A 24,291-nucleotide genomic window follows, 5' to 3' on the forward strand; every position below is an offset into this window, starting at 1 on the left:
GAGAGGAAGAGACAAAGATGAACCAGATGAGATTATGGAAAGATAGGGAAGGTTGTTATTATCCAACAAAAAAAAAAAAACACACCCATTTGATCCACAATAAAATGAAATGTGAGAGCTGAGCACTCCTCAAGGTCTGATGCTAGAATCATCCCCGGGGTCAGTGTCCAGCCCAACCTCCCGACCCAAAGTGGTGCTTTCGCTGACCTGGGAACGAGACAGTACTATGTACAATCAACTACCATGCTCCAGAATTGCTTTTCACACCTTTAATATGACAGCCGATAAGCATAGTGTGCTGAGGTGTTTATATGTACACATTAAAGACTCTTCGATTAAACTGAACCCAGCTTAATAGAATTTTGACAATGGCGTTTACATACTACATACTTTTCTGCAAACCACCGATATGTTAAGACATTTAAGTCTGACATTTCATACGCGCCATATCAATATTTATACAATGTGTTGCACATTTGTATCAGATTACATTAATATGGAGAGGACTGAGGTGGCAGGCAAGAGACCGCTGTTCAAGAGCACTTTAACATTAAACCAGGTGTATTTTTCCAGGTGTGTGTGTTTTTTAAAACAGTCATGTTGGTTGGAACTGAACCTGATATTTTTAAGATGTGCGGACAATTTCCAGCTTTAAACTTAATAACGACCTTTTTCCGAAAGTTATTCATGCCTGAACCTGACCCGACCATAAGCACAGCATTTTCATTAGGATAAATTGAGCAACAAGCCCAAAGAAACGTAGAGTTGCAACATAAGGAAACGTTACGTTTCAACATATCTGTGGCCTGCAGAAACATGCGTTGCCAACATTTATTCTGGCAGCCGGGATTTTAAAATACAATTACCGATATAAAAAAGGGGAGAGACGAGAGCTGAAGTTTAAACTCCCTTCAATTGGGTTTCCTAAGAATAACAAAAGGATAACAAGACCATTCAGAGCAAAGAAAGAGGTGCACTGTTCTGTGTTTAAAATAAATGATGTGATGAACAACAGAGTTGTCTCCAGGCAAAGTCCTCTCTGTCTGAAGTCTTTTTTTTTTTCTTTTTCTTTTCATGCCTCTCAAGAGCGTGTGTCATTATTTCCGAGGAGCAGCGTTCGTCTCCGTCTTTTTTCTGATTGGCCTCGCGGCGCCAACGCTGGAGCCGCACCAACACAAAGGTCTCCGGCAGCACCTTCTCTCTTAACGATGGGAGGACAGCGGACCAGCCTCCTCTCTCATTCACCTCTCACTGCACTTAACAAGTGCCCTCTTCGTCTGTCCTCACTCTCGCTTCCCTTCCCCAACCTTTTTCCACTTCCATCCTCCACTCAACGTCCACCTCCATTTTTTATCCATGTTTTCTTCTCACTCTCTTTCCCACTTACTCACCAATCCCCCTCCCTCTTTTGATTTTTATTGCCTCTTGCCTTTGCCCGCTCTCCTGTTTCTTGGCTGCCGCCTTCAGCTCTCCCTTCACCATGAGACAGAGGAGGGAAGGAGCGAAGGGCCCCTGATGTCTTCCTGGAGACGTTCTGAAGCAAAAAGTCAAACCGTGTTACGGCTCTCTCGAGCGTTAGTGACTGAGGACGGCCTCTCCCTACCGCACTTTCAAAATAATAACTGCGCTGTGAGGGATGAAGCGAGCGAGACGGAGAAGCAAGGAGGTGAAGGGAGGAAGGCAGAGAGCGAGGGAGGATCTGTGTGTTTTTTTGGATTCGGTGTGCTAATGTCTTGAAAGAATAGAACCAGCTGCAATCTCCAGGCGAGGAGAAGGGGGGGCGGCGACGCGATCGAGCAGAACAGATTTTTGCCAGCTCAAGGGTGTTTAGATGCCTTTATCCGGTAAACAGGTGAAGATGGGGCCAACATATCCTCACATGAACCGGACAAGACAGATCTTATGGTTGTTTTTGTAATATGATTCCTCGGGCATTGTTGACTTTAGTTTGATAGCAGACAGTAGAGAGATGATAGGAAATTAGAAAAATGACAAGAAAAGGGTCCCTGACTGAAGTTTAGCAGCTCATGTTGCTATTAAAGTACACAGTCAGCATCTAAGGCTGGAGTAATAATCAGGAAAGTGGGCACCTGCCCTGTGGCTTCGGACTGGTAACCGGAAGGTCGCTGGTTTGGATCCCCGGCTCCCCCGGCTGCATGTCAAAGTGTCCTTGAGCAAGATACTGAACCCCAATTTGCTCCCGACGAGCCGCTGGCACCTCGCATGACCGCCTAAACAAGTGCTGTAAAGCGCTTTGAGCGGTGAATAGTCTGAAAAAAGCACTATAGGAATCGCGAGTCCATTTAACATGTTTATTTTCCTATTTTTAAATAAAATGACATTGTGCCCGCGTAAGAAGAACACGCCGTCAGTTGGGAAGATCCAAGTTCATGGTGATACGATTTTTTCTCTAAGGTATGTTTTGTGGTTTGTGTGCGCTCATTCGGCTTTTTCTGGAAATGCATGAAAAAAGGCCCTTGTAAAGTGCCTCGATGATTTCGCAAGAGGATCCAAGTGTCACCAGGCAGGAATCGCAACCAAAAGAAACAAGATGTGTTTTAAGCCTTATAGATATAGACCTTGTCATTGGTTTTCCCCAGAAGTCCTATGGCCATAAATCTTGTGTTACTTCTATATTTGACAAGCGCCCATCCACTCCAAAGAAAGCACTGGCACTAAGCAATCGCCACTTGAAAAGCATGCTGCGCGCAGTGTTGGAAAACCACAATTGCAGGTTTATGTCCATGTAGAGGAGTTTAAGCAGTGATATTGTTGCATAAAAGTATATTCTCAACAGTATCAGGTTTTGTTTGCTGAGACTCATATAGAACAGATTAATATTTATGCTGCTTACATTATGTGTTCAACTTTAAGGACAACTTAAAGCAACATTTTGTAACTTTTTTTGTCTTAAAATAACAGCCTTAAAATAATTTTGATTATACACTGTCTTGTGGACAATTGTGTCACATCCACCCTGCACCTGATCCACCAGGGGCGTTTTGTAATGCTTTACTGCACAATGTCGCACAATTATGGCATATAATGTTGATAAAGGAGAACATTTTTTATTTTGGTATTCCTAACGTTATAAAGCTGCTCTGCCACATTGCTTGGTGATCTATGGTGTCTCTTCATGACAGATAGCTTTACTTGTTGCTAAAGTGCTGCCAGCTACTTAGCTTATCAGACATTCTACCTAATAACATTTGCATTTTAGGGCATTTAGCAGATGCTTTTTTGCAAAGCGACTTACAGTAATTCGTACATGCATTCACACACTGATGGCGGTGGCTGCCATGCAAGGTGCCGACCAGCTCATCAGGAGCAGTTTTTGAGTTTGGTATCTCGCCCAAGGACACTTTGATATGCAGACCAGGGGAACTGAACCAGCAACCTTCGGATGCTGCCTTTACTTCTGGTATCCCTATTTACAGTTTGAGCAAGGCCTAATGCAATTTCCAATCTCCTCTTCCGATAGTGCCTTTTTAAACAGTCAACCAGTCAATGACTTAAAATGACCTCATCGTTGCTGAAAAACAAAGACAACCTCGTTGGAAGTGACCCTCTAGTGTATTAAATGGGTGCCATAAACTGTTCCTATAGGTCTTCAGGCTCCTTGTAGGCTCACATCACACATCACCCATGCTGAATCCCATTTAAAGACACTTGGCCCGTAATCTCTGTGCCTAAAAACACAGAGGATTATGGGAAATAACAGGCTGGGATTTGGACCTTTTTACAACCAGGTGATGCGGTCACAGCCTCTCGCTGGAGTCGCTTTAACTGTTTTTCTATTTCGGAGCCTCGCGTGGATTAGTGACACACATATGTCCCAGGTGCTCGTTACAATGACCAGTGTCACCCCTTCTCTTCCTCCCATGCTCTGACCGCACGGCCGTGAGCCGAGCTGGAGGAGGCGAACCAGACTTGACACGAGGCCTGCACAAACACCAGAGCTCTTCGGAGGATGTGAATCCACGCCTGAGAGCGAGAGCGAGGAAAACAGAGGAGACACGCTCCGTGGCCGCCTTCTCAAAACCCAGGAACAGGAACGGTAGTCGGCAACGCGTCCTCATCATCGCTCTTCCTGTGTGCACGCGCTGCTTTTGTGTACATTTCGGCCTTGGCATTAATGGAGTGCTGTGGAGGTTGAGCGCATGCAGTAATGACGTCCGTGCACAAACAGGCTGGGCCGGTGCGTGTGTTTCCCATGCAGGTTCAATCAGCAACTGAACTCATGCATTTGGAGAAATAGCACGGAGAGCACTTATGTTTATTATGCCGTATTAAGTTTTCAGCGAGGGAACATCCAAGAACGAGCAGGTGCTTCTGAGCCCTGAGTGTATTTGTTTGACCTCAGGCAGGGGTTTCATTTAATCCCTTTTAACTAACGGCAATTAGGCTTGCTAATGAGACCCCGGGTGAGATGTATTAAGACCCTCATTCATCCTGCTTTTCTTCCCACTTGCTTCTCTCAGTCCTCCATCTTTGCTTTGTTTTTTCCCCCCAAACTCAGACGCTCACACAGTTGCACACACTTTTTACATCAGCTCCGTCTGAGCTCACTCGCTCGCCGGCGTGTCTGAGCTCCACCGCCGCCCCAGCAGCACCCCGCTGCACATTCTCAACGGTTCTTAACTTGGACAGCTTTCCCCTTGTTCCAAGTAGAATACCTGGGGGGGGGCAGACTCATAAATCCACATCTTCTAACAACGGCAACATCCAGCATGATCTCTCTTGGTGCTAGATAAGCTACTACTAGGTCTCTGCAGGCACTCCTGGCGGGACAGCGTGCCAAACAAGTCAAGCGCCAGAGACAATCTGTGGTTTCACTGGCTATGAGACACCCCTGGCTGGATAGCCGCCAGACAATAAGGACCCACATTGGTTCTTGATGAGGGAACGGGTTTGATCACACTGAACGGAAACATGTCTGCACCCCATTTATGAATCATGTGTCTGGAGGATATTTGAACTTATACGGGATGACTACCATTTTCGCCCTGCATAGTTCTCACTGCGTCTGTCTCATGTCACTTTTGTGTGACTTTGGTTTCAGCTCGTGTGATAAAAAGAGACCAGAGTATTATGTTCTTGACCTTGTCATACCTGCAAATCATTCTTATTACATTCCGCCACGTTATGTGGCAGCACTAGTCCGGTCTAAATTGGTGGAAAATCATTAAGATTAGATATCAAATTTGAAAGTAGAATGCTGAAATGAATTTATTCACCTCTGGATCTTCGTGTCAAGCATGAGGCGACCTGTGTTGATTGGCCTAATAACTTTGCACTGAGTGAACTTGCTGCGTTGAAGCGGAGAGTGTCCACAGGAATAGACTGTTTTCACTCACCAGTGTTTATTTGCAGGACAGCGCCAAACCAGTAGTGACAGAGGAAATAGGCTCTCAAATATGTGGTCATGTGGACACTCTGAAAGGAAAGCATACAGGGATTTTATTATGATGACATTTGACTTGACATTTTGGAGTCTCTGGCCATGCAAGTCACAACACTTGCAGATCCAATGTTAGACTTACTATACATGTTTTATAGTTGAATTATATATATATATATTTATTGCCCACTTGGCCTCTTTAGCCTCAAGAGTGGTCATCCTGCATTTCACTGCCTGAAAATTGTAAGAGCATGTTAGAAATTCAATCTAGATAGCGTTTTTTTGTTGTTTTGTTTTGTTTCAATCTGAAAAAACAAAAACAAAAACAAAAACACCGCTATTTATATATGTTATCTGTGAGAGTAACACGGGTTTCATGGTTTCATTTTAACTTTGGGTTTGGTGATTTTTGACCCAAGTAGCGCTCCGTTGTGTTTGGACGTATCCTAGCGACCAAAGAGGGGGGGTGGATGTAACTGACAGGTTAGCGTGTGGTTTCCATGGACAGCAAGCCGTCGGTAAAAGTTTTGATATAAGAGGAAAAAACTTAAAATACACGGTAAGTTTGCTTTAAAGCAGCGACCACAAGAGTTACAGTCGGGGTAGAAACAGGTAACGTTTGTTTTATTGACGTGAAAAGGCAGAAAAAATGTCATAGTTCGGCCAACGTGAGTCTTTAGGACGGTATAACGTCAGCAGCTTTGTTAACTGGCTAAACCGTAAATTAACCGCAGTACTTAATGCTAGGAAGCGTTCTGTCTAAACGTTTAAAATCAGTGTTACTAAAGAAACAAATAATACACTACTCATGCAGATGTGATATCAGGTGTTTAAGGTATTCTGACGTTACCTATGTACATAACAAATACATTAAATAAAATAAAATAAATAAAATGAAATACATTTACAGAAATACCGTTAACCTCTAGACATTATTCAACATAATAACACGTCCTTTTTTAAACATTCATTCACAAAGTACATACAGTGTCTGCTGTATGTGAAATTTGCTTGTGAAAATAACATTTTCAGTGTTGTCTGGTGTTTGACAAAAAGTCACTCAGAGTTAAAAAAAGGTTCTTAACGTTTCCATGGCCCTTTAACCTATTTTGAATATCCTAAACTCATTAACTCTCATGAACTTAACAGTTATCACTTGTCATGTGAAATGTCAATTCCCTTGAGATACTCTATTTACTATCACATAAGACGCAATAAAGGCAAATCTTCACAGTTGTGAAGCTGCTGGAATCGTGTGCCATAAGTCTTTTATATATCATTATATTTCTTATTCATTTGTATATTTCTCTGTTGATCAGACAAAAGATACTTAATTGAACTAAGCTGATTAGATATGAACTATGATAAAGTAAAGCATAGCAACAACCCTCAGAAGCCACACAGTGTCAATGATTGTGTTGTTTTACAGTTTCAGAATATCTCAGATTGGTGATGGGGGTGTCACTGTCCAGGGCAGCCCAGTGGACTACAGCCAGCTCTGGGACTGGCAAACTGGAGTTAACGCCAATGAATACGTCCTTGTTGAACGAAATCCTGCACTTTGTGGAGCAGTTCAGCTCCCAACACCCACAGGAGGCAGAACATGTGTTCAAGGAGCCGCTCCAGTGGAGTACCACTTTAGTGGCATCTGATTTCAAAACAGACTATGACATCAGGTTGGCCTAATCATGAGGCTTGCAGCTGGCTGGCCACTGCTTTCAGTATTACGTGTCTGTGCAGGATATGCTGTCACCATCGTGTCCAAATGTATTTCACCTTGTCTGTACTCAAAGGAGTTGGCTATAATTAATCTGTTTTTCAACTTCTGTTAGACTGAATACATTCCATTTTATTTCATCAGAAGTTATGATCTACTTTCAGTGTGTGGTTAGGTTTCTATCTTATAGCTGGGAAGCAGAGAAATATAAAAGCCATACGTGTATTGGCACTTATAATCTAACACAGACATAACAGAGATCAGAATGAGTTTTTCACTGTTTTTTTCTTCTTTTCTCCTCAGTGACTCAGATGTAAAGTCCCACGAGAAAGACAGTGAAGGGCGTCCATTGTTGCAGCTCTCCCCTCCCACTGTTTACGTACGCAGCTTCAGCCAGCTCTCTAAATTCGTTCATCTGGCAGACGATAAGAAGCTGGAGGAGCTTCGAGCATGTCTGGAAGGTAAGCACAATGACCACAGGATGAGATTTGCATCCTAAGTGGTCCAGCCACCAGCATACCTTCATAACCCACAGACTTAATTTGTTTGTCCTCCTAGTTACCCTCTGCAACCATCCAATTATGCTGCCATTGGTAATTCTTAACAGATAAGTATTTACTTTAGGGCCACTGCCAAAAAGAAAAAAGGTAATATGTATTAGTAGGACAGCAGACTGTATTATGATTTTTTTCATAGAGCGGGAATGTTGGCTTGGTTTTTGAAAAGAAATCCATGTGGAAAAGTACATTAGAAGTCTGCTGTGCAGTTAGTTCAAAGTTAACCCAACTTACTTATCAACATTTTTGGAAACATCTGAATTCACAGAAAGTTTTTGGATACATTTTCAGCAAAACACAGTAAGCCGCTGTTTTTGTGTCTCTTTTCCGTTGTTGTATTATCAATGTCCTTTTGTGTCTTTCTAAATATAACAAAAAGCGGTATAACATACATTCCCTCACTGTACAATCAAGAACTCAGATATATTAATATAATAATGTAATAACACATACTCACATTTACCAGTGATGCTTTCAAATGATGTTTCCAAAAATACCTGTTTCTGCCTAGTAAACACTGAAGACAGAATTTCTGAATGTCCAGAACCTGGGGTTTTTCAAAAGCTTCATTTTCACTGACCTGAAGACCTTAATGATTGCCTGGGAGACCAAAACACATAGACAGAGCTTCATTTTAAGAAATACAAGAACTAATTAACAAAACACAGGTGAATGCAGAAAAAAATATAAGAAGTAAAACAAAACAATGACACATGAGGTGATATTCTTTCAACATAACACGTAAAATGACTCTACTAAAACCCTAAACAATAACACTATACTCTAAATTTTTCAGAAAACAGACAACCCATTGTAAACATTCTTGGTCCCAGCTTTGCCACCCTCTTGGAGAAAGAAGGCACCCATACTGATGAACTAAGTCTTATTGGCGAAGTGGAGGAGGATAATCAAGGCAAAGACTCAGAGGTCAAGGTCAGACTGTTCCTGTTGCTTCAAAATATGGATACCCAGCTCCTCAGCAAGTGCCTCAAAGAGATATCTGAGTAGGTATTTCTTCTGTCTGCATCTCTCTCAGTATTCGTTCTCTTTATCTTCCATCCTCCATGGCTATCCTTCATTCAGAGCTAACTAGTTTTACCTCAACATGTGTTTTTTTTTTTTTTTTTTTATTGGAAAAAGGCATTGGATTTAGAAAAGTAACCATGAATAGATGAATTGGACTTGATGTTGTTTTGTTTTTATTTTTCCTGTATTTTCCTCTCAGACAAGTCAGGCTTGACCCTACCGCAGTGAAGAAAGAAGTTGAGCTGTTGAGGCGGTTCTGCAATGAAGGGGAGACGAGGGTGTTGAAGTCGGTTCGATACACATCAGGTTTGAATTATCTCCACATTTCACTGGGCTGCAAAGAAAGCAATTGCTGTTAATACTAATGCTGGATATTCCAAAATATAAAAAGGCAGTGTTCTGCCGCCACAAGAGACATGGAAGTCATTATATTGGCCAGATTGCAGTTTACCAAATCATAGTCAGTGCCTGTTTTTTGCTTCATTGCAGTGTAGCTACCATGCCTTATTAAAACACTGTGTCCCTTTCTCAGGTTGAAATAACGCCTTTTGTAAAAATACTCTCCCAAGCCTTAAAATATGATAATGTCACCATGTGCCTCTTTCTTTAGTGGATGATTCATATTGAAAGAGAAACTATTGCTCTCCCCTTGGCCCATGTCTCCAACCTGTGCTGCTTGGAGTGCTTTGTCTTCCTCTTCAGCAGTCCAAGCATGTGTGATTGTTCCTCTTTTTCCTCATTTTCCCTTGTGTCTTTCTTTCCTCTATAGCCAAATTTGCAGTGACTTTGATACCAGGCTAGAATAGTATTAAGTTTACCACAAATTACAACCTTTTTCTCTCTTCCTTTTAGATTATGAGTTTTCAAATGGCTGTCATGCCCCTCCTTGGAGACAGGTGCATGGTGAAATGTGTTATCTTGTGATTGAGCCTTGTGACACTGAGACCCTCTACATTACCTGCAGCACTGCTGGAGCTTTCCTCAATGGGGTAAGACGAGGAAGATAAAGCATCAGCTGCAACAGTCATCATAATGTTGTTTTTTTTTGCTATGATGTTCAGGGAGGATACCGTCTGGGATATTTCTGATAGACCAACTTATCATTGCACAGTCAGTTAAGTGGCAGCAACTTCAGCTCTTTATGTTTGGTATGCAGTGCTCAAGTGATTCTGAGAAGAATTATTGTGAGTGCTTTAAGTACTTTTCTTTAAGCATAAATCTTGCATGTAAGACATAGACCTCAATAAATTTAGTTACCGTGTATCCTCCTCCCCAATAAGTAAGAGTAGAATAGGGAAGAATAAAATATGTGAATTGCTAAATTATAAAAATAACAAATATGAACATAAGTAATATGTGATGACTTTACATATATAGTGTATATACAGATATAGAGATACACACACACAAGCATATCTTGATGGAGAAGTATTTCAAATGGAAATGGAGATGAAACGATATATGTAACTACAGTATAGATATTGAATGAGTAATAATGTGGTCTGTAATAATGGATGATTGTTAACAGGATAGATAAATGCTAGATAAAAGCTACAACAAGAACAATAGAATAGATACATATACATACTGCATAAACATATACATATTACACAGGTAACTGAAACAAACAAATGGGTGAGGAGATATTGCACAGAAATTGGACTGATATTTCATTTACAGGGTGAGAAACTGAGTCAAAGTGTCAGTCTATTGACTCAGAGAGTGTGACACTAAGCGAACAGTTTATGGCAGCAGGCAGAAATCACGCTCCGTTGTGCACCTAGGTATCATGTTGACATAACAAGGCACTCAAGCACAAAACACTCAGGCAGGTAATTGAACAAAAAATCTGATTTTATTATAATACAAATAATATAAAATACAAAGGGCAAAATGCAAGAAACAAAAAGGCTGGTGGCATAGGGGTGCCATTTAGCTAAGTTGGTAGAGTGGCTGTCCCTTTTGCAGAGGAATTTGTCCTCGCTGTGGTGGCCCTGGGTTCGAGTCCCGGCCTTGGTGCCCTTTGCTGCGTTTCACTCCCCCTCTCTCATCCTGTTTCCTATCATAATCTTCAGCTGTTCTATCAATAAAGCCGTTAAAGGGCCAAAAAAAGCAAATAAATAAAAAAAAGGCAGGTGGCAAAAGACACAAGAAACATTGGAGAGCTAAAGTAACTAAACTAAAATATAAATAAATATAGTACAAACCAAGAAAGCAGTGGAAATACCAGCAGGAACACAAGGTACACAAGGAACACAGGAGACACAAGACTGACATGGGGAGCCAGAACAGGAGACACATAACAAAATAGACAAACTGACAAAGATGCATTGGCCAAAGATATATGCATGTGTATATGTTATCTGTCCAGGGTCTTCATAATGTAAGTGGTCAGTGTCATCGGCCTGTAGTCCTTGGAGCCACTGGCTCTTTCATAGCACAGGGATCTTTTCATCAAATTATCATGTGCCTCAAAAGCCATTTTGGGATTCAAAACACTTTGCAGTTTCCAAAAATATCAAAATTACAGTTAAAACAAAGCATTAAGTAGCAGAGGCATTGACCAAGTCTGCTGTTTTCCAGATCATTTAAGACTGACTTGAGTTCACCAAGAGTAATTACACCTGTCATTTTTAAATGCCCCTGTATACTGTTCCATCTGGAAGGGGCAGATTATTCAAACAAAGTGCAGTGGGCTATAAGATAACCACACCCAGTAATAGAACTGGGCCAGAGCAAATCACCATAATCCATGAAAGTTGAAACAAATTTGCAGATATCAGATTACTGTTCAATACATGCAACCACAAAAAAAAAAAAAAATCTAAATTAGCCATGTTTTCTGTTGCTGTTTAAGGTCTCGTAGAACAGGCCTGTGTTTTTAATTATGATCAGGTGATGTAATTTAAACTATATTGAACAAGTTTTCATTCATGTTGATAAATATACCTGAAAATTGCACATTAAAAATCACCCAGAGAGCTTCCAAATACTTGCTAAATGCCAGGAATCTCTCTGAATGTGTTTGCAGTCATTTTTAAGAGAAGATTTTTTTGCATGCTGCGGCACCTTTCACTCTTCCACTGACTTTGCTGACAAGCCCTAGACTTCCTGCCTGTGTTTCTTCACCTGGAAATATTTCACCCAAGGTGAAAAACTGCAACCTCAAACCAAATGGGTGACATTGATGCGAAGGAAACATCAAAGAGCGGTATAGTTTAGCGGTTTACATGGCCTTACACTTCCTCTCTGAGGCTGCCTGGCAGTACTCTAACCTCAGCTATTCCAGTTGACATGTGGGTCATATTATAATTGTGGTCTTGAGAATTAATGAAGCTGTTTTTCACTTTGTTTTCACAGGGCATAAAACAGGATGGAGAGGAGAGTGGCTATGAGGGAACAAGTATTATGTACCAAGACCTGGTAACACTTCTGAATAGCAGATCTCCACATTTTGCTGAGAACATAAACAAGCAGGTACAGTGAATTACAGGCAGATGCAATTATCATCAACACGATAATTCATCCTTTTTGTAGCCTTGAATTTTAGCTCTCGAAGCAGAGATGTGTGGGTGTTGAAATGGTTCTTTGTCCCTTGAACATCATCCTTCTCTCATCTGATTTGATCCCTGATGCCGTGTGACTCATCTTCATAAACAGAGTTAGGATTGTGTAATCAGTGTCTGTGCTGCTCCACACTAGTGAGCTAGTGTCTGGTTGTCACTGTGTTGAAAAATTTCTGAAGGGACCTCCTCCCTGTTCCCTGTTCAAAACAGCGCAGCTCCATCCCACCCACCGTCCACCCCCTCAACACAAACACACACACAGACAGACAGACACACACACACTCGATTTATTCCGAAGTGCTATTTCCTGCTTTAGTAATTTGACGACATAACAAATCGCCTCAATAATAGACTCCAGCTGTACCAAAAGAATCTGGTAATCATTTAAAAATATGAAACTTATTTTTTTTTCTCACTCACACTGTCTGATGGAAAATGTGGCATCATCACAGGCTCATCAAAGCCTTTAAAGTTCACTTGCTACCCACTGTTTGCTCTTTATGAACCTCTGTTAGTTTTCGAAGTTATGGGCAATAAGTATCTTCTTTTTAGAAGAATCAATATATAGTTTTATTTTTGCTTGTGATGTAATTCTCAGCTGAATACAATGTATATACAATATTGTATACTCACAGTGCAAATGTTGCTATCAAAGGTAGAGGTAAGGTGTCAAAATTGCTTTATTGGCCAAGTATGTATACACATACAAGAAATATGACGCTGGTCTTACATTGCTGTGCAAGTACAACAGTAACTGGCCAAATGGATTAAGGAATGTGCTGAACTGCTGTGGCTCACTTGCGCGCGTGTGTGTGTCCACACACAACACTGCTCCTGTAGTGCTGCTACTGCCAGACCTATCCTTCAACATGGAGTGTGCCTTAGATAATTTTCTATCAAGATGATAATGTGATTTTCCTTTACCTTTGTTGAAAGGGGAAAGAGTGGGAGAGAAAGAAAATGAGAACACGCCAGAATAACACTGCCCTTCATCTGGTTTGTACAGTGTTTTCATGTCTATAACATACTTAAGATACAGACATGTGAACTTTTGTGAGACACTATATGATGTCTATAGATCATTTTCAGGTCTATTTTTGCAGAGAACAGCACAGATGTCACAGAATAAATTAATCCAGACAGATCTCTGGATGTTCGCGCCACTGCAGCCTTGCACAATATGCAAGTGAGCAATGTTGCTCATGCCGGCTGTGTGGCTGCTCTAAGCTGTTTACATAGGTGCTGAATTGAAAAGCAAGACATTCCACCATGCACACGCGCTACTTATGCAGGATATGCGTCTCAGCTGTTAGATTGTCAGAAATGACTCCATCTTTTTACTACACAGTGAATAGTGTTTCCCCCTCGGCCATGTTGTGTTTTGATTGTCCCACGTTGCTTGAAATGTGTGCACCATAAAGTCCAAAAACTCCCACAATGGATGGAAAAACTCTCCATGGCATGTAGTACACTCCTGAGTATTTAGTACTTTATGCTGGAAATAGTGAATGAGAGGATTAGAGACTTCAGACACAGTCATAGTCTTAAAAAAAACACAAAAAAAAGATTAGAAAACTTTAGAATGGTGCCTCTATTATATCTGTGAAACTGGTTGGTTCATTGGTCCACATGACTTCTTTGCAGTCGATGATAGATCTAAAGGTGCCAGAATAGTAAGCTGGAATGGGGTTAGTCAAAACTTAAATAAACCAATGAGGAGTGCCAGGCTGAACTGTGTGAAAAAAAGACATTCAGGCTTTTATGTTTTATGGCTTCTGTGTGAAGAGTGATGCTTCAGGTCTGAACGATCTAAAAGTGATGGACAGCAGCAGTAAAAAATGCTGTGAATGAGTGTGTGGAGGCACAAATCACTGTCAAGGTCTTTTTCTTCTGGATTCTTGAACTCCTTTGATATGCGCCTCACACTGTCCTGTAACTTCAGCTTCTCTCTCACTGCTGAAGACTTTCTCTCTGCCTCTGGTTGAGCTAATCACCTTCATATGATAGGGTCATTTTAAAAACGCATCGGCTTTGATATTCACTTGATTGATTTCTGACGACGGCAATCAAATCGTACAATGTGGATCCCGTGTCTGAGATATTAAGTAATTGCAGTCATTCTTGTGGACTTGATCCAGTCCACTTGTAATTTGAGTAAGCAATAGCAGCAGTGTCTGTCAGAAACACAATCGCGGCTCAGTTCCCTGATTGCAACACAGAGAGCTCGAGCTCGACAGGCGATAGCCAAAGATAACAGCACCTAATCTCCAAACATATCTGCTTGTTCCCAATGTGAGGAAGCAGGTCTTTTTTAACAGTTGTATGAGATGAGACAGCCTCAATCAATCGAGCAGAGGCAGCCAAAGGAGACGAGGTCTGCAACACAGGGAGGAAGCAGACTCGCCTCTTCTGTTCAGTGTTGTGGATTCATTTTGACATCACAGCGTGACTGGAAATTGGACATGCTGCGTATTTGCATGCATAGGACGCTCAGCAAAAAGCAAAAAAACTCCCTGGGTTGTAGATTTGTTTTTGTTATTCTCATCCTGAAATTGATATAGACTGCTTCACTGTCATAATCAGTCAGCAGAGACTGCTAGAATCCTGCCACTGACAGATGTTTTATGGCTGGTGGCTTCAGATTTGCCGCCCTGCTGATTTTCCATCAGTATGGATCAAGTAATGAGATACACATCTACCCAAAACACATGTAAAAAGTTGGAGTTAAGGTCGCTAAATGGTATGAAAAAAGACAAACGAAGGAAAAGAAAAGAACTAATGATTGAATGTCAGCTGCTATTTAAAAGACTGCAGACGACAGTCCGGTTTATTTGTCTCCAGGTTTGTAGTGTTTTCAGATGCAGAGTTGCACCTGTAATATGACTTTCTTACTGTGGCATGTCAGGGAATTTGTAGCTTTCCCTTCTGTAAGCATGGACTCTGTCCATTTTACATATAATAGAATTAAAGAAGGTTGGTTAGCCTAATAAAGTCAGACTGTGGGTCTGTGGTTGGGTAAATTGACTTGTATGTTTCCAATAGCAGGTCACTTTGTGTTTTATGAAAAACAAGTCTTTGGAAAAGCGATCAGGCATGCTTGGCACCAGCTTGTGCGTGAACACAAGCCATAGAAATACATCTTAATTCTTTTTCCCTGCCCCTAAAAATGTTAAGCCCCTAACAAACAATGACAGTCTGAGCTATTTCAGCAGAGCAGGTGTCTGCGATTAAAACTCTCCTGGCCTGCAAACCATTCATGTGTCTTATTGGCATTCGTGTATAGGCTGTAAAGTTAGGTATAAAGACCTTCAAAACTGAAAAAAAAAAAAAAAAATCATAACCGAATAACAGTGACACAAAGGCGTTACTTTTGTCTGTGCCAAGCTGTGAGGCTTTAGGGGGAGGAATGTACCGAAACAATAAACTTTTTGATATTGTTCAGCTTATTAACAGAAGGGGACCTCCTTTATGTAAAGCTTTAGGAAAGTGTTATTTTATTCCAGTGCCTCAAAGACTGAATCGTAATGCAGGTAGACATACTGCTGAGAAAGTTCTTTTTATGTGAATTTTATGTTTTTCATGTGTCACTGATACTGTTCTGTTGCGTTTATGTGCTCTTCTCAGAGTAAACACTTTGTCAGACACTGAAATGTAATGTGGCTCAAATAATGGCATCACGTCAGATGGGTGGAAAATATGGCACACAGCTTCACAAGAATCCACAGAGTGACCACTTTATTCTAAAAAAGCATCATAGAGAGGAATTCACAACTCGAGTGCATACAGTTTTATTAAACGCAATTTATTGTATATCCCATTGATTTAGGTGAAAATTGAGAGAGGTCTTTTTCCTCACGCTCCAGACTTTGTCTTTTTCCACTTACTGACAGGATTTTGCAGTTCAAGAGCTTCCATCAACACAAAAGATCCAGCATGTGGAATCGGTTGATGCGGAGGAACAAGGCCAACCCCAGAGGTCTTGCGAGCAACAGGAAAAGAATGTGCATGAGAAGGCGGGACAACAGCACACGCCGAACAAGGCAGGCGGCAAGAAGAAATATGAACCATATACGAGATGGAAGAATCTTGGTCTCGTGTCTCCGTGTGGGTATGTGATTAGATGCGTCCTTTAATATCTTCAGGCTACGACGTAACTTGCGCGCCAGGGATCCCGCTTGTAGTAAAGGTTAGCTTTTTAGATGTCAAGAATTCGTCACATGTGCTAAGTGCGTCCGCCAGCTGTCACACATTAGAAAAGAGATGGTGTTATGGTTTCTAAATTTTGGGGCAAAGCAAATATTTCTGATTACACAGAGATCTGAGTTAATAAATATGTTCAGAGTATGGAAACCCTTTCTACCCAATTACCGACAGAAATGTTGGGAAAAAGTCGTAGAAAAAATCCAAAAAGATCTATCACATATGGTCTTTGATTGATAGATCTAGCAAGGCTGAGCTGTTGCAGCTGTACCTTGTGATAACTATACCCATTTGAGGAGAAACTGGCTCATGATAAAAGTGTCTCAAAAGAAAGTGCCCACTGAACCTCTTGTCTTGAGTTGTTAAATAATGATTATGTTAGAAAAATAACCGTTTTCAAAATAGAAGCAGGCATAATGACTCTCACTTCACATCATTTTAGGAAAGCAGAGGGAAAAAATCTCAGCAAGAGCTCCGGGAAGGAGAAGTCTGGTGAAATACAGAAGAAAAAGCTGGGGGCCAAGAGCAAGATGAAAGCAGAATTCTCTGTGTCCTCTTTACCAGGACGCCTGTCCTCCCAGAAAATGTAAGTGTCCAGAGCTTGCTCTTAATCTGTCAGGACTCTTTCTTTCTCTTGTAGAAAGAAGATGAGAAGAATCATATAAGAAGAGTGAAATGCTGTTTAAGCAGTTATGAAATGTGTAGTGGAATGTGTAAGCTCCAAATATATTCGCCATTGTACTAAACACGAACTTATGTTAAAGCTTTTTCCTTCCTCCACCTCTTGGCAGCTGTATCTCCTCAGCTGCCTCCATACTTATCGTACATCTGCCATTGTACAGAGACCGCTAGCAACATAAATTGATGCTAGCAAATGATAGCATTCTTTACTGCTCATCACTTAGCGTCAAGGCAATAAAAGACTCCAGGGTGCATTCACTCAATCACAGTCATGGTTGAACACCACCCAGGACAGTGTTCAGGCTGGCCGCTTCCTGACGGTCTTGTTCCATGTTCATCATGTTGCTTCCTGGAAAGCACTCCTTCATATCAGCTCGCTGCTTCCGATAATATGCTCCCCTGGCAATGCTGTTTTCTTCATACATGGGAACCGTCTCTCAGCGGCCCCATTTGAATGCGTACCAAATTTCATTGCTCCGCAGTGCCCAATTTTCATAATACAGTCATCCAAGTGGCCTTAAAAAGCCATCTGCGTTTCTGTTTGCATCAATAACCTTGCGAGTCTTTGCTCTGTATATGATGAAGACTCCAGTCCTCCCCTGACATTATTACAGTCTTTCTTTTCCTGCTGCTCGGATTAGGAGGAAGTTCAAACTTGACACTTGAATTTCTAAATCCTTAATGGGTCTCCTTGTGTGGGATGACCCGGCTGTTTTTCCCATTTAAAACGTATGAAAACGAGATTCCATCCGTTTTGTCCAGCTATGTATTGTCTGCTTGTTGCCCTAACTAAACTAAACTAAGTCTTTATGGATCACTGAAGTCTGATTATCTGTTATCTGCTCTTTTTTTGTTCAGAAGGAACCCAGCAGGAGCCGTGCCAGCAGACGTTTTCAGTGAGAGTTCATCTGAGAGTGAGGAGGAGGAAGAGCAGCCAGAGCGCCGTCCAGAGAGTAACACTGACCTACCTTCTGAATACTGGCAGATCCAGAAACTGGTCAAGTACCTTAAGGTATGGGAATGTCACCCTGCGTGTAACAGTTTTTCTTCCTCTTACTGATTTCAAGCAACTGACAGGAAACAATGAAGTCCATGCTCTTTTCCCCCTCCCCTCCTCTGTGCAAGAATTTTGATGCTGCCCTGAGTCAGTGTTCAACTTTCGAAAACTGCAATCCATGGAAAATTATATTTAGTCATGAAGGCGTAGGAGAATTTGATATATCATGACCAATCATATAATCCAAACTGTTTTGCCTCACTCATATCAAGGTGCCACTCAATAAAAAAAAGAGGATGTCAGTTGATAAAAATGGTTGATTGCTTTGTAGGACGATGCTTGTTGAAGTGGTTTGCTCGGCCTGTGGGTTCCTGGTTTCTGACACGGGCCTCTTTGGTTGCACATGTGCCAAGGCGGAGGGGAGTAAGCTGTCTGATGGCAGAGGCTGGAGGGATTGTTTGCACACACCGCAGAAGCATAAAAATGAAGCGCTCCTGATAGGTCTGACAGGGCATATGGGGAATATTTATGTGTCAAAACATGGAGGGAAAAGAAGATAGAATAGAGGTGCAAAAAACCCAGACTGACCACGCTGGCCACTTGAGTTAAGTGATTACCCTGCCTCACTGAGTGGTCTCTATTATCTGTTTATCTGGACTGTATTTTTCAGATAGATTGTATTCAAACCGACTGCATCACTTTATTTTTTTGTTAGAAACCTGTCCCTTTATGTTTAACAGCAGAAACACCTGAGGTGCTGCTTCAACTGAAAGGTCACAAAAATTAAAATTCAGTCATTATCTCACCCCCTTGCTGATGGAAAATCCATTTTTGTAGTCCATAAAACATTTCTGGAGAACGGCTGGAAAATGGTATAAAAAAATCCCCTGCTTCTTCAGTTGTGAAGAAGAATTCAACGTTGAACACTAGTTCCATACAGTGGGACATTTCTTGATATTACCAACAGATTTGTGTTCTGTGGTTTGGTGCTAAATGAGATTGTTCAGAGTGCACCTGAGTAGATTTTTACTGCATTGAAGTTCAAATCTAGGTTGATATTTTTAGCTTAGCAAAATGCAGTAGAATATATCAAAAGGAAATTCCCACTCTAAAGGCAGGCTGCTAGTCCTTTCCAGAAAGGAACAAAATAAGATGTAAATGATATGAAAGAGGGCAAATTCAGATGGTTTGTGTGTTCGTACTTTTCAGACGGTGGCGTCAGCTTTAGGGGTTGTGTGTGTGCGTCCCCACTTCAGCAAAATGCAGCGGTGCAGTAACCAACGTATCCTAGCTTTCAGTCTGTCTGGAAACCACACAGCACAGTTATTTATGGGGTTTGTCCAGTAGTCATTTTATAATATCATTACCATCAGATGCTGAAACTTAGCATGGGCCAAGTTAAATATCTGTTTTATTTTAGGAGGAGATCCCCCCCCACCCAACACACACACACACACACACACACACACACACACACACACACACCCACACACACACCCACCCACACTCACACAAAAACACATCATACCACACTTCTTACCCCCTTGCACTATAGACAGCCGTTTGTACTCAGGGAGGTTTAACTCTTTCATAAAGCAAGGCATGGATGTTCTGTTTTGTGTTTTAATGATATTTATGTAGGAGTATTTGCCTCGGGTTTCGATATGTTTATTTTTTTACTTGTATGACTAGAGATCTGTGCTTTTCAAAATGCTTACATGGTCTCTGACCAAATCCAGCAAACATGGGTTCGTATAGTATACGTGTGTGTGTGTTTGTGCAGGTGTATGTACGTCCTGTAGGAAATGTCTGTAACACCGACATGGAAAACAATTTTAGCAGAATTAAACTTCCTTTTTCCAGTCTGTAATGCTTCACTGCCACAGTATATGCAAACTTTTTTATCATGCTTTTTATTTACAGTACTTTTGTCTGTAAATGTACGGAATATAGGCTTTCGTTAACATGGAAATGAGACGAGCAAAGTAAAACTGTGCTATTCTAGACAGAATAACATCATATGATGAGGTCTGTTTAAATACAGCAAAAAGTCACCAGCTGCTATCAGTTAGGTTGGCCTGTGTCTTTCTAAACATAAAACAATTTTCATTTTCTCACATATATAAATATTGTGTCTGATAAGCAATATGTTTCTAATCAACACATAAACATTCCAATATTATGTTCTGTAAACATTTTTATAATTCAATTTTAAAATATTCATAATTTGTTTTTTACATTTTTTCTAATGAGCAGATGGCTTTTCTAAACAGTCACAATCAAAGGAAAATGAAGCACTGATTCTTTTAGAAAAAAGTTACCTTTAGGGCAGTATTTCTTCCTCTGTTTCTAAAGTTTCTGTAAGTTTCCCTTAAAGCTTCTGTAGATTAACAAGCTGAGCTGGGTCCCTGACACACATGGTATTGTGTTCAGCCCTCATTAAGGTTGCTCTCCCTCTGCTGGGCATTCACAGTACTACTGCCCTGCTCTTCTCTCAGGAGAACCATTCTACTAATTGCTGCACTAAAACTAATCCTGTCTCCAGTGAACAAGAGCCAGTACTGGCTCATTTTCTCAGCAGAAGTGGATTTAAGTCCAATTATGTTCCATGCTATTTTTTTTAACAACTACAGCACTGAATTAAAACATTTAATTTTTAATGCCTGTAAATACATTTACAGCATGTCCTGTCTGAAGAAGTTGCTCACAAGAATAATTGCATCATTTCTTTCACATTAGTTCAGCAACTTTTCATTTAAAAGAGCCAACTAGACATTTGCTCAGTGTGCACTGCATTCATTTTATGACAGCAAGTCCTCGTAGGTGATCAAGTTTTACGTTATAGGAGATCTAGTGTCAAATACGGAGCAAGAAACAACCACTGATCATTCATGCATCCCTGCAGTACTACTCCCATGATAGAGCAGGAGATTGGGTTTGTTCTTGTCATTAGTAGCCTTGCTATGAAGTCTGCAGACTGCGGAGTAGTATGAAACCTCATGCATCTTCTACGGCTCGACCTCTGCCAACACGCACTACTTCTCTCTACTATGGCTGGGAGTGGCCCAAGTCCACTTGTCACCAATCCAGCATTGCAGACGTGCACTCTTATGTATCTACGCACTTATATTCAATATACATATTTACCCCTGCTGGGATGAAATCCAAGCCAACATGCACCCTTGTGCACAAAATATTCACAACAAAATGGTTTACGAAAAGGGCCTGAGGTCAACAGGGTATCATTGACAGCCCTATTAACCCCATACCTGCTCCCACATGCTGAGTGCTGTGATTTATAGGCCTGGAGTGGCTCAGGCAGGCCAATCTGTGTCTGCACGATCCAGCCTGTTGCTCCAGAGGAACCAGACTAGAGTAAGACCTCCATTTAGTAATATAGAGGCATCAACTATTTAGTAGCTCAGGCTGAGGCATCTGGGGTAAAGGAAGAGACAAAATGTGTTAGCATCTTTAAGTGGCAGATATCAGGTTCACCTTATGCATGGGATTTGATCCCTCATGCTGATTAATGACATTATCTGCCTAAATAGCATGTGGCTAGTCAAGAGTGGTACTCCTTTAAATTCTCTTAATGGAATGTGTTATTGTAGAGGTGTACTATATGTAGTGGTGTTTGTCTTGTTGTTTTGGGAGAAGTTTGCTATATACACTGTCGTTACATAATTCTCTAGGCCTGAAGAGTTACTAGAAGATGAAACCCATTTTGGTTCAGAGTGAAATAGCATTTACAACTATTGGATGGATTCCTGTCAAATTTGGTGGAAAACGCAATATAGACAAGTGGAATATCCAAATCGCAAGCAAACAGCATCATGCTGAAATACTGCAGAGATGCTTTGACCTACAAATACTGTTTCTCAACATACAAACATAAGTGTAACATCATCATAATCTTAATAGTTTTTTTCAGTGAAAATTGAAATTGTAATGCAAAAATGATCCTTCCCTCTAATCTTGACTCACATCGCAGTCACTCTCTCTGTCAAAAATAATCACATCACATTCATTCATTACATACATTCATGTTCCTCACGGGATGAATCCTTCTGACTTTGAAGATTTCCTGGAGATCTAATTCCATAACCAGGTCACCATTAATAAGACCAAGAGTGACCTGTTATTCATCAATTTTGTGAAACTAATGACATTCCAATAAGCCAAGGTCTGTGTAGAACGAGTTCACCAACATGAACACACATGATGTCACAGCAGTACAGCGGTGCACAAAGTGAACAACTACTTTTGACTGCTTCCTCACTTTTTACCTATATATGTAGTGTTTATTTTGAAAAACGTGCAGTACTTTGTACTTTGTGCAGTACTAAGTGTGAAAATGAATGGCTAAACTAGACAAAACCTAGTTTATTTCAACAGCAAAATTAGCAGGGTGTCCTACTGCATGTGGCGCAGCATGCTTTTCTAGCTTTTCTGACCCACAATCCTCAGTGCCTCAGAAGATCCATCACATACGTCACTGCTTGTTGCAGGAGTGTTAACAAAGCCGAGAGAGCACAAACATTTGACACTGACAGATGACAGCTCATTTGACAGAATGACAGACACAAGATGGATATACAGTAGGAGCAAGAGGGTCAAAGTTAAAGACGCGCTGTCAGTAGTATTGGCGGTTCCACTGCACTTGGAACGTACACAGCAAAGTGCAACGTACAATCGTCCTTGTAGGAATTCCAAGTCGGAAACTTGGACAAGATCTGTGTAGCCCGAGTTCGCTAACATAAACACACATGTTGTCACAGCAGTATAGCGGTACACAAACAATACATATTTACCTCTTCATCACTTTTTATCCATATATGTAGTCTTTATTTTGTAAAACGTGCAGTAAATCCAACTTTCTGTTGAAACACCTGCTTGCAGCAAGTGTCCACATTTCTCTGAGCAGATCTACTGGGGATGGTTTTAGATACGAAGTCTGGAATACTCACCACATTCCAACTTGCAATGGAACACACCATGAGTCCCAGTTACATGCATACAACATCCAACGCCAGTTGCAGTATAAAGTAAAAAGAAAAAAACATATGATTTAGAACATACACAATGTAGTTAACGGAGAGGTATAATAAAAAACTGGATGGAATTTTACTATCTTTAGGATTAACAACAACTGTATTGACTGGAAAAAAAGTATCTTTTCAATTGACAAACATCAAATGTGTGATTCATAACACAAGTCAAACGGGATCAAAAATGAATTTGTCTCTCCCCATCGATTACTGTCCAGTTTTTTTTTTACCCCAAAATAACAAGGTCCATCGTAAGGGGCGTGACTTTGACTCTCTACAATAGCTAATGTCAGCATTATTTTGGATCTCACCATTCCCACCAGTTTCAGGTGATTCCATGACAGCCACCAGTGTGTGGTCAGTGTGATTGCTCTGCAGTTTAGACTCACTGCAATTTCTTTAATCACCTGAAGATATGAGTCAAAGTTATCATCAATGTGTGTAAGTCTGTTTCTTTCTGCTGCCGTTTGTCACATAGACCCTGATGTTAGCCGTGTTAGCTGACATTAGCTAACCTTTGCTGTGATTGCTGACATTGGCTAACGTCAGATCTATCACCAGCAGTACCGCCAGACCAGAATAACATTTAAACATTTTAACAATTAAAAGTTAACTTTAATCCAGCCTGGTTCTGTGTGAAAGAACAACAGCGGAGAGAAACAGACCTGACACCTGCGGTTTAGCAGTGTCAGGAGTAACTGTGGGAGCTGTGGTTTTACTGTTCTCAAGCCCTCCTCCTCTCCTCTTACTGGAGTCCTGTGCCCTTTTGGCTCTGAACAAAATCTGCCCATCCGCTTCAATAGCTTGATCCAGGATGCTAGGGGTTAACCACATCTCTGTGAAGATGTGCACACAGCAGTCTCTGGTTTCCTGTTGCTGAGTCGCACTTCTTCCACTTTATTCTCCTGCGATCAGACATCAGCCAGAAGAAGGCTTGATAAAGGAACAGCTTGATCCAAGTCGGGTCAGCTTAGCTCTGATGGCGCTTCTTCCTGGGGTGTTTGCAGCGCTTTCTGTGATTTTATTATTATTTTTTTGTCTTTCTGGTCTGGCTGGCCGCTCAGCAGATGCTACTGGTGGAGATCCTCTGACAGTCTG

General features: G+C 41.1%; 1 protein-coding gene across 2 annotated transcripts in view; it reads left to right on the plus strand.

Moving 5' to 3' along the window:
* The first annotated feature begins 5,807 nt into the window (after nt 1-5,807).
* odad2 (outer dynein arm docking complex subunit 2) overlaps nt 5,808-24,291 on the plus strand; it is a 44,564-nt gene continuing 26,080 nt past the window's right edge. Inside the window, exons 1-10 of one of the 2 annotated variants that reach the window (XM_037078456.1) lie at nt 5,808-5,960; nt 6,831-7,077; nt 7,422-7,579; nt 8,472-8,679; nt 8,901-9,007; nt 9,554-9,690; nt 12,062-12,178; nt 16,158-16,375; nt 16,910-17,053; nt 18,007-18,160. In XM_037078456.1, the coding sequence (XP_036934351.1) occupies nt 6,854-7,077; nt 7,422-7,579; nt 8,472-8,679; nt 8,901-9,007; nt 9,554-9,690; nt 12,062-12,178; nt 16,158-16,375; nt 16,910-17,053; nt 18,007-18,160 (1,467 nt within the window). In that variant the 5' untranslated portion in view covers nt 5,808-5,960; nt 6,831-6,853. The remainder of the gene's footprint in view (nt 5,961-6,830; nt 7,078-7,421; nt 7,580-8,471; nt 8,680-8,900; nt 9,008-9,553; nt 9,691-12,061; nt 12,179-16,157; nt 16,376-16,909; nt 17,054-18,006; nt 18,161-24,291) is intronic. The other variant, XM_037078457.1, reaches the window with a different exon arrangement.

Source organism: Acanthopagrus latus, chromosome 19 (genome assembly GCF_904848185.1).
Source record: "Acanthopagrus latus isolate v.2019 chromosome 19, fAcaLat1.1, whole genome shotgun sequence".
NCBI classification, from domain to species: domain Eukaryota; kingdom Metazoa; phylum Chordata; class Actinopteri; order Spariformes; family Sparidae; genus Acanthopagrus; species Acanthopagrus latus.